The sequence below is a fragment of the Diceros bicornis genome, chromosome 13 (assembly GCF_020826845.1).
Source record: "Diceros bicornis minor isolate mBicDic1 chromosome 13, mDicBic1.mat.cur, whole genome shotgun sequence".
Lineage (NCBI taxonomy): Eukaryota > Metazoa > Chordata > Mammalia > Perissodactyla > Rhinocerotidae > Diceros > Diceros bicornis.
Window position 1 is genome coordinate 37,550,228 of NC_080752.1, and position 10,112 is coordinate 37,560,339.

General features: G+C 49.4%; 1 protein-coding gene across 1 annotated transcript; it reads right to left on the reverse strand.

Annotated features, from left to right (window-relative positions):
• Positions 1-1,404: 1,404 nt before the first annotated feature.
• On the reverse strand, positions 1,405-9,324 carry MUL1 (mitochondrial E3 ubiquitin protein ligase 1). The gene is made up of 4 exons (XM_058553083.1): positions 9,181-9,324; positions 5,218-5,305; positions 4,679-4,799; positions 1,405-3,418 (listed from the first exon to the last, which is right to left on the reverse strand). Exons 1-4 carry the CDS (start codon positions 9,298-9,300, stop codon positions 2,689-2,691), a joined length of 1,059 nt encoding a protein of 352 aa, XP_058409066.1. The 5' UTR covers positions 9,301-9,324; the 3' UTR covers positions 1,405-2,688.
• Positions 9,325-10,112: the final 788 nt, after the last annotated feature.

Genomic DNA, 10,112 nt, shown 5'->3' on the forward strand with positions numbered 1-10,112 from the left:
GACTGCCTCACGCTCTAGAGTAAAGTGACTGGGCAGAAGGGTGGATGCAGCAGAGAATCAAAATTCACAATCCCAAGGCCAGCTCAGAACCAACTTTCTACTTCCTCATCTCCGTCACACCCCCTCCCAGCCTTGGCCCCACGTGTCAGTTTGGGCCCCATTCAGCCCTCCTGGAGATGAGGCTCCTAAAACGGAAGGTCAGAACCGCCAGAGGGGAGCGAGAACGTGAGTCTCAATCCCAGCCAGGCCAGGAGCGCGCCTAGACCTCAAATCCAGAATCTGGGAACGTACCTCTCCACGTTCCCAAGCAGGTGCCACTTGCTGAGGCGGGGACAGTGTACTGTTCTTGTTTGTCTCCCAGGGCTGGTAACTCAGCTCAGCTTGGAGGAGACAGGAGAGTTCAAGTCTGCCTGGGGTTTGAGTTGGGCTAGGGTGGGGCAGGCTGTCTTCCCTTCTTTCCAGTCACTTTGATCAGATTTGCTCATGAAATCAACGGCAAGGGCTGAACTCTGATATATTACCACACCCCCCACAGGCAGTTCATTCATCCTCCACTACCACCTGGACTCTTACACATGAGGGCACAAGGAAAAGGGGCAGAGCTCTCAAGGCACTCAGAGGTCGGGCCCATCAGCCACCCTCTCATCCTGCCCCGCCCCCAAGGCACCTCTGTAAAACCAAGGTCTCAACACCTCACTGGACAGGACTCAGCATTGCCAAGAGCATTCTCACCACAACTTCTGCCTGTTCCTCACTGACTTGGGGAACAAGTATCCTGTGGGGTGCTCCTGTGAGCACGGTGGGAACTAGTCAGCCCCACTGCTGGTGAACAAGAGGATCCGGAGATTTGCAAACAGCCTGGAGTTGAGATTCGGACCCACCACTTACTAGCAGTGTGTCGTCAGCCCCGTGCACTTCCCCTCTCTGGGCTTATTTCCTCGTCTGTAAAATGCAGATACCATGAGAGCCTGCAGGGGTTTTGTGAGGACTCACTGACTTTGAATTAAAGTTTGAAGAGCATACAGTACAATACTCACTAAATGTTCGCTTCCTCCCTGCTGCCCCAACACCCCACCCCATCCCACTCTCCCCCTGCCCCACTGTTCAGGACGTCAGGACAGACTTCTTCAAACACGACCAGACATCTTACCTAGGCCAGGCGTGACCTATGGGCACGTCTCCAGGACGGGCCTCTCTCGGGCTGGCCGGAGACTCCTTCCCCAGGCCTCAGCATCACCAAGCTGCACACCCTGTGGGAGAGTCCCAAGCCACCTCTCTGAGGAGAGGACACACACAGAGACCTCAAGGTCCCCACTTCATTCTGTCACGGTGGGATTCAATTCCACCCCAGGGAAGCCTCAGCCCAGCCAGTGAACACTTGTTGACAAAGCAACAGGCTAACACTTGCTTATAACTGTTTAATTTGTGCTGTCCACACCGGACACTGCATAGAGCTGGTGTCAGCCCCTGAGAGCACCCCCACCTCCCCTGCACAAAGGAGGAGCGGGGGATGAATAGTCAAAGCCCAGGAAAGGAAACAAGAAAGAGCTGTGTACAGGACCTTGGACTGCTCAGAGGTGGTGAGAGAGGCTCCCGCACTTCTCTTTCACCCACAAACTCAAGGGGGCGGGGGACAGTAATGTGGGAAGGGCAACGTGACTACACCCATGGGATGTTAACTTTCAAAGGACGGGGAGGGAGCCTGGAAAAGGCTCTGTGCTAGGATGCTGGCTGGCTAGTGTTTCTTGGTGAGAAGCTGAGAAAGGCAGGAGGCTGGGGCAGCAGCGTCCTTAGTATCCTTATCACTTCCTTCGGGTGGTGAGGCCTTTCCAGCTCATCTCAGGCAGGGAAAACCAGAGCCCCCCCCCCAGCCCTCTCAGGCCTCAGGAGGTCCAAATCAGGGCCAGAGGCGTGCCAGGGTCAGTGGAGACACCAGGAGGGCTGCAGCCAAGCTGCCCTGTCTTGACCACTGCTGGGGACTGCTGAATGACCACCATTCCAATTGTCCCTTCAAGTGACCATTCTCCCTTCTGCTGACCAGAGTTCCATCCTTTTAGGTGGAAGGCAGATGCTGGATTCCACTTTCTTTTGTCCCAACATACATACGTACACATTTAGGAGGCAAGGAGGTGAGGGGACAGGGACACAAGTGACATGTCTAGCCTGACAATTTTTTCCTGGGGTGTAAGCAAAAGGAAGAAAGACTATGATAGAGTCTCTTCAGAGGCAGCTCTGAGAGGCATACACCACACTCAGAGCCCAATTCTGCCTCCCCTCTGGCTGAGTCATTCAAGGCTCAAGTCCACAGGAATCAACAATTCACCAGAAAGGACCAGAAGACACAGAAGCAGAAGAGCTGAAGGTCATTGGCTTTGGCACTTAAGCAATGAGGTGTTCTCAGTCACACACACTGGGCTGGTTGCTGGGAAGGGACGCCGTGCCAACACACCCACCCCAGGGTGGGGCTATGATTCTCACGCTGTGGTGGAAAGGGTCCCCTCTCACGTTGGAGAGGCAACGTCCTGTTGCTGGACGTGTGAGATCGGGATAGTTCCCCACCTCCCTCCCTCCATCACACAACCACACCTGGAGGGAACAGCTGCCCCACCACTGCTCTTCTAAAGGCCTCGAGATAAAAATCCCTGAAAGGGGGGTCCTCCCCTGTCTAACTGTGGGGCGTCCAGACCGTTAGCTGTTGTACAAGGGAATCACCCGGGTGATCTGCTGTCTGCAGATGGGGCACTTCTTGGGCTCCGGCAAGGCGCGGTAGCACTCAGCACAGGAACAGACATGCCCACACTCCAGGAAGACGCAAGACTTGAAGTTGCTCAGACACACGACGCAGGCGCTCTTCAGACTCTCCCTGTCCTCGGGCTTGGCTCGGCTCAGCAGCTGCGCCTCGTGCTCCCGGAACTCCTCCTCCAGCTGCTTGAGGCGCAGTCGCTCCTGCCGCTGCAGGTACTGCTTTCGGAGGATGAAGAAGAGGGCGGCACATGTGGCAAAGCCGAACACCAGCGTCAGCACCTTCCAGAGTCTGGCGCTCGACTCCTGCCTCTGCAGCAGGCTGTCGAAGTCCTGGCTGCTCAGGTAGTACTGCATGCCCTGCTTGGGCGGCTGCAGGCGGAAGGAGCTGTTGTCCAGGACCAACTCACCCACCCCCGTGATGGTGGCCCCGACCTTCAGCATCTCCTCCGTCTCCTGGATGCCTTTGGGCCGCTCACCGCTGATGTAGTGGCCGATGACATCCGTGAAGGACTGGACGGAGGGGTGGAACTTCTCGTACACAGTCTCCAGGCCCAGGTCCAGCGAGTCCAGGGGCTTCAGCACTCGCACAGCCACATCTACGCCGTCCTCGTGTGGCACCAGGTCAAAGGGCACCGTGTTAGTCCTCTGGTGAATGATCTTTGAACAGTCATTCCTAAAACAGTAAGAGAACTCAAGATAAAACAAAGGATAGCAAATACCTCACACCAGGCAGGGACAGAGATCTCCTAAATGCCAAGGGGACAGGATAAAGTGTGAAGTAACTGTAAAAGTACAACAGAAATCACTATTATCCAAGCACCTCCCAATAGGGCAGCTCAATTTTTCAGGTTCTCAGGCGATATCAGTGGGCAACAAATACCATCACAGTTCACCTCTCCCACTTATTTCTCTTTGTCACTTTAAAACAAATATCCAATTCCTCAAAAAATTAAAAATAGAACTACCAAACAATCCAGCAATCCCACTTCTAGGTATGTATCCAAAAGAACTGAAATCAGGATTTCAAAGAGCTATCTGCACTCCTTTGTTCACTGCAGCGTTACTCACAATAGCTAAGAGTGGAAACAATCTAAACATCCTTCAACGGATAAATGGATAAAGAAAATGTGGCATATCCATACAATGGAATATTAGTCAGCCTTAAAGAAGAAGGAAATCCTGCCATATGCAACAACAACATGGATGAACCTGGAGGACGTTATGCTAGGTGAACTAAGCCAGTGACAGAAGGACAAGTATTACATGATTCCACTTATATGAGGTATCTAAAATAAAACAGTCAAACTCCTAGAAACAGAGAGTAGAATGGTGGTTGCAAGGGCTGGGGGGAGAGGAAAATGGGGGTTGCCGTTCAATGGGTATAAAGTTTCAGTTATACAAGATGAATAAATTCTAGAGATCTGCTGAACAACTTTGTGCCTATTGTTAACAATACTGTATTACTGCACTTAAAAATTTCTTAAAAGGGTGGTTCTCATGTTAAGTATTCTCACTAGAATAAAAAATAAAATAAAATAAAAATCCAAAACAAAACCCCACAAGGATCAGTTGGAAAAATGGTACTCCAGGTAATGGCACAAAATTATTTTAACAAATACTGAAATCAATAATCCATGCCATAAATCAGTGGTTCTCAAACTTTAGTGTGCATGTCAGCAGCTTCTGGGCCAACATCCTGGAAATTCTGGTTCAGTAAGTCTGGAAGGGAGCCCAGGAAGCTGCAGTTGAACAAGATGCCTGGGTGATTCCGATGTAAGAGGTCCTCAGACCACACACAAGAATATTATCGGCATTAAGAAACCGGTCTACGCCCTGTCTCAGGAGAAGCTGAAGACATGGAAACAGTACCCGGACACCAACATTTGAACTGACCAACCGAAAGGCTGTTGGCCAGCAGAAAAAGGATCCGTACCAAAGGTGGGTTGTTCGATTCCACACCATCTTGTGCTCCTGCAGTGTCAGCCGCTGAATTACCCCCTTGCAATTTTCTACAAACTGGCTGTTTAGCGTTTCTTTAACAGATCGAACAGCTCCTAAATAGAAACAAATTATTTTATTTCTGAAGAATTGTTCTAACCTTTCCTTTAAGCTAATTTAAATTTTGTTTTTAGTTTGAGTTAGCTTAATCAATCAAAATGATGAAAGCATTATCACCATAAGTTATGTTTTCTGGATACTCTGCTAAGCACTTTACCTGGATCACATCATTTAAGTTTTACAACAACCCTGTAGGGTAGGAATTATTTTAGAGATGGGGCAATGGAGGTTAAGAAAGCTTGGGTAATTTCCCCGAGATCACACAGCAATAACCCAGGTCTTTCTGACCCCGAAGTCCAAGTTCTGGGCAACTGCCCCAAGGCTACAAAAGCCCCTTAACATCAGCCCAGTAGATCTTTATCAAATTTTTGGAAGAAGGGAGTTCTTTTTCATTTTACCAATACATAAACATACCTTCAATAACAGCATAAGGCACACATTTTCCTGGAGCTTCTGAAAGGATACTCTTCAAGTCTTCACCCAAGTGGATTCTTTTAGCTCCCTAAAGGCAAACAACACATTCAATTGACTGTTGAATACTGACACGCTCCATCAAACTTAAAGGACAAAAAATGAAAAGACGATTGACTTGTTTCACGTTGAGAGAATTAGGAAATCAGGCAGGTTTTCCTGAAGGCTACTACGGAGAATCAGATTCCAAAGCTGTGTCCCCGAAGTTCTGACATAAACAGGCAGGGGGCAGTGCCTCGCTCTCTGCCATCTGCAGAAGGGGGGTGCCACACGTACATTCTTCCTCCAGTTAACCTAAACAGACACCCTTTTCATTTTAACTTTTTTTAATGAAAATATAAAAGGTACTCTGTATACCATAGGCTGAACATAAATTTAATCTCTTCTTGACAACACAGAACCGTGCGTCCAAAGGGCTTATGAGGAAAGCATCTAAACTAGTGCCTAGTACCTGGTAGGGGCCCGGGAGATGGTAGGCATTACCATCACCATGGCTCTATCAATTCATGCGCTGCATCATACATTATGATACAGGGGTGCCTTTGCTTTACAGGGCAAGACTCTGTTAACCAGTGCCAAACACTTTTCTTCTACTTTTCAGTCTGCCTTTCCTCCCTCTCGTAATCAGGTGAGCGAGGTTATTTCTGCTGCCATCTTCCGCTAACAATCCCCAGTTCTCCCATCCCTCCCAATTCATAGTTTCCAACCTGCTCTGCTTGGGAACCAACCAAGCCTGTTACTACTGCCTCAAAAATGAGAGAACATGAATAAAATCAATGAACATTTCCTGAGCATCCATGTGCCAGGCACTGTGCTGGGTGCTAGGGATTCAGGGACGAAGGAAGGACAGTTCCTGCTTTCAGGGTATTCCCATCAACAAACCTTAAGGATGCCAGATAAGTAACCTCTAAAGAGGGGATGAGGGTCTGGATACATATTAAGGTCACTCTAAGTTTAAGCTACTGCTACACAGTAAATGAGAGGAACAAGGTCAATAAAAATTTATTAACCACCTACACTGTGAAGATAATAAAAATAACAGCAATAACAACAAACGGTTTATTTATTGCTTTATTATCTGTCTCCCTCCACTCAACTATTAAACTCTAGGGGGCTAGGACCTTTTTTTTGTTTTTCCTGCAGGGAAAGATTCACCCTGAGCTAACATCTGTTGCCAATCTTCCTCTTTTCTTTTTTCCCCCTCCCCAAAGCCCCAGTACATGGTTCCATATTCTAGCTGTAGGTCCTTCTAGTTCTTCTACGTGAGCCGCTGCCACAGCATGGCTACTGACAGATGAGTGGTGTGGTTCTGCACGTGGGAGCCGAACCTAGGCCACCAAAGCAGAGCGAGCTGAACTTGAACTGCTAGGCCATCAGGCCGGCTCTCCCCAGGAGGGCTAGAACTTGTTAGCCTTGTTCACTGCTGCCCTCTAGTGCTGAGAACAGTGCCTGACACACAGCAGGCACTCTGTACTGGATGAGCAAATTAGTGAATAAACAAGCACTTAGATATACCACATACCAGGCACTATGCTAAGCACTTTACATGCATAAACCGGGGCCGCCCGGTGGCGCAAGCAGTTAAGGGCACGTGTTCCGCTTCGGCGGCCCGGACTTCCCAGGTTCGGACCCCGAGCGCACACCAATGCACTGCTTGTCAGGCCATGCTGTGGTGGCATCCCATATAAAGTGGAGGAAGATGGGCACGGATGTTAGCTCAGGGCCAATCTTCCTTAGCACAAAAAAAAAAAAAAAGAGGAGGATTGGCAGACGTTAGCTCAGGGCTGATCTTCCTCACAAAAAATAAATAAATAAACCCACCCATTTAATGCTCACACCACCCCTATATGGTAGACACTATTAGCCCCAATTACAGATAAGGAAACTGAGGCTCCAACAGGTGAAGTGATTTGCCCAAAGTCACCCACCCATTAAAGTACCCACCACAGGACAGCCTGTTAGAATTTTTTAAAGGAAGGGAGGAGGAATATGGTCAGAAAGACCTGGGTTTGAATTAAGTGTCAATGCATCTATTATGACTCTGACCACTTAAGTTAACTGAGTCTCAGTTTCCAAAACTGTAACAGATGGGGAAAACAATCTCACAGGATTTCCATATGGATTAAATGAACCTTAAGATGTGCAAGAATCCAGCCCAAGGGCTGGCACATAACAGGTACGCAAAAAACATGCATTCCCATCACTGTGAAAGATACACAAGGATAAGTCACAAACTCTGCTCTGGAAGTTTTGTAATCTGACCAAGAAAAGAGAATCTAAAATATTAGGAGTCCCAACTCTGTTTCCAGGAAGGGGCTATTTCAGCCTCATTTATGAACTAATTGGCAAAGCTTTTAAGATCACCCAAAGATGGGTCGTGGGGAGTTCATACATCCAGCCAACTTGATGCCAACTTGATTTCTGACTTTCAGAAGCAGAAAGTGAAATGTCAGTTAGACTCATAGCCAATCACTTCGGGAGTAACTTGGTTATTTAATCAGGCAAACAACTGGAATCTCACTAAGATGCCATTCACACCACAAATTCAACTGCTTGGTAACCTGGTTCATTCCAGATTCCAAAACTCCTCTCACAGCAGGCATCTCACACACGTTTCTAAGCCCTTACTAAAAAAAGATCTGATGATGATGAAGTTAGTCAGGTTTAGGAATCCTTCTTTCAAATAAATGTCAAATTAAGCCCTAACTGTTGTGTTGTGAAATTTCAGCCAAAATGAACCCACAATTTATTGAGCATCTACCACTTGTCAGGCACTGAGTTAGAACCCAGAAGGGACGAAGAAGGATAAATAAGACTCTGTCTCTGACCTAAAGAGGTCCACCTCTCCTGGGCCAGCCAGACATTCACAACAAAGCCATGTGGTCAATCAGAAAAAAATCCTACACTTGGAATCAGAAGATCTAAGTTTAAGTTCCAACCTGACTAGCTGTAAGAACTTTCCTCTGAATGTCAACTTCCTGGCTTACAATCTGGAGTAACTGTCATTTTATCTATCTCAAAAAATTATTGTGAAGAGAAAATAACAAGATGGAAATGTGCTGTGTAAGCTATAAAGAAGCAAGAGGGGGCCTGGCCCCAAGTGGTTCAAGTTCTGCACGCTCTGCTCCAGCAGCCTGGGTTCCTGAGTTCAGATCCCCGGTGCAGACCTACATCACTGGTCAATGTTGTGGCATCGTCCCACATACAAAGCAGAGGAAGACCGGCAACAATGTTGGATCAGGGCTAATCTTCGTCAGCAAAAAAAAAAAAAAAAAGTAAAGAAGCAAGAAAGAGAGTGTTACTTTAAAAATAACTCTGCTATAAAAAGGAAGAGTGTAGAAGCAAGGAGCTGGGGGGTGAGGTAAATGGGTAAAGTCTAGGGTTTCTGCACTTGCTGTTCCCTCTCTGCACTGCTCTTCCCCCGACATCTGCATGGCTTCCCTCACCTCCCGGGTTCTGCTCAAACGTCACCTTATTTAAAACAGCAAACCTCCCTTTCTCCAGCACTGCATTTCCTCTCTTCCCTGCATCGCTCTGTAGTACTGATCCCCCTACCACACCATCTGATTTACTCGCTCCCTGTCCGCCTGGCTGTACGAGAACGGAGTCTCCAGGAGGGCAGGGGCTTCCATGCGGTGTCCTCGGAGCCTGGAGCACAGCAGGTGTCAGTAGACATTCGCCCAATAAAGTAATGACGTCAAGATTCACTCTGAGGAAGGAGAGGGGCTTAGAAGGAAAGGGACCGTGCAGTCGTTTTCTGGAGACCCGAATCCTGATCCCAGCTCCCCGCAGAGCCCGTTTCGTCTTCCGGATACTTCCCCACGGCGGGGCGGCCCAAGGCGAACCGTGGGCTCGCCGGCCCCCGGGCAGAGACGAGCCGGCGGCTAGGCCGGCTGCAGCACTGACCTTGAGCTCCCGGGCGACCTGGGCCTTCTGCCGGTACACGGAGTACAGGACGGCGGTGACCACGGAGCTGGTGCCCAGGAGGAGGACCTGGCCCAGCGACGGCCGCCCTCCACCCTCCATGGCTGCGCCGCGCCCAGCTGCAGGCGCCGACCCCGAGCTGCGGCCCCGCGACCCCCGCCCTCCGCCCGGGACCGCCCGCGACCGCCCGCACGGCCCCGCCCGGAAACCCGCTGCCGGTCGCCCGGCGATGACGCGCGACGCCGGAGCCGGAAGTGGGGCGGGCAGAGCGGACCGGAAGGCGGTGTTGGCAGGGTGATCGCCGGGCTTCTGCGGACCCCGCGGGGGCCTAGTCTCCAGAGTCGGCTGTGGGGCGTGACTAGGGGAAGCTGAGCGACGGCTCCTCGCTCCGCGACCCATTCGCCTTCGATACGCGGCGCACCGGCCATAAGTGACTCGCCCTCGTCGCCCTGGTCCCCTCTGGTTTCCTGGGGTTATTGGGTTGAATGATGGGCTGTTCGATGTCTCCGCCATTAGGTTGGGAGGAAAGAAGAGAATCAATGTGTAGTGAGCCCTTAGGAGTATTACACATTTAAGCTTCAGGGCAAACTTTGAGATTTGGATTTTATTCACTTTACAGATGAGAACATTGAGGCCAGAGAGGCCAGGGGATGCGCCCCAAGTCACACTGCTAATGAGCGCTAGAGAGGAATTTACTGGACCACGGAGCCCTTACCTCCAAGAGGGCAGATTATATCACCCAAGTAGCCCCTTAATCTGCCATCCCCATGTATAACATACTCTTTATTAACTAATAATTATAGCTACAGTTATTCAGTGATTATTATGTGTTAGGTACTTGGACAAAAGTTTTACAAGTATCATCCTATTTAATCCTCACAACACAGCTATAAAGCAGATTTCAGAGACTGTTT

Excerpts from the sequence above, each read along its gene's own strand:
- MUL1 (XM_058553083.1), bottom strand. The coding sequence starts at position 9,300 with ATGGAGGGTGGAGGGCGGCCGTCGCTGGGCCAGGTCCTCCTCCTGGGC. Across the intron at positions 5,306-9,180 it reads AGGTCGCCCGGGAGCTCAAG|GGAGCTAAAAGAATCCACTT; the intron begins GTCAGTGCTGCA and ends GTTTGCCTTTAG. Across the intron at positions 4,800-5,217 it reads GCCTTATGCTGTTATTGAAG|GAGCTGTTCGATCTGTTAAA; the intron begins GTATGTTTATGT and ends GTTTCTATTTAG.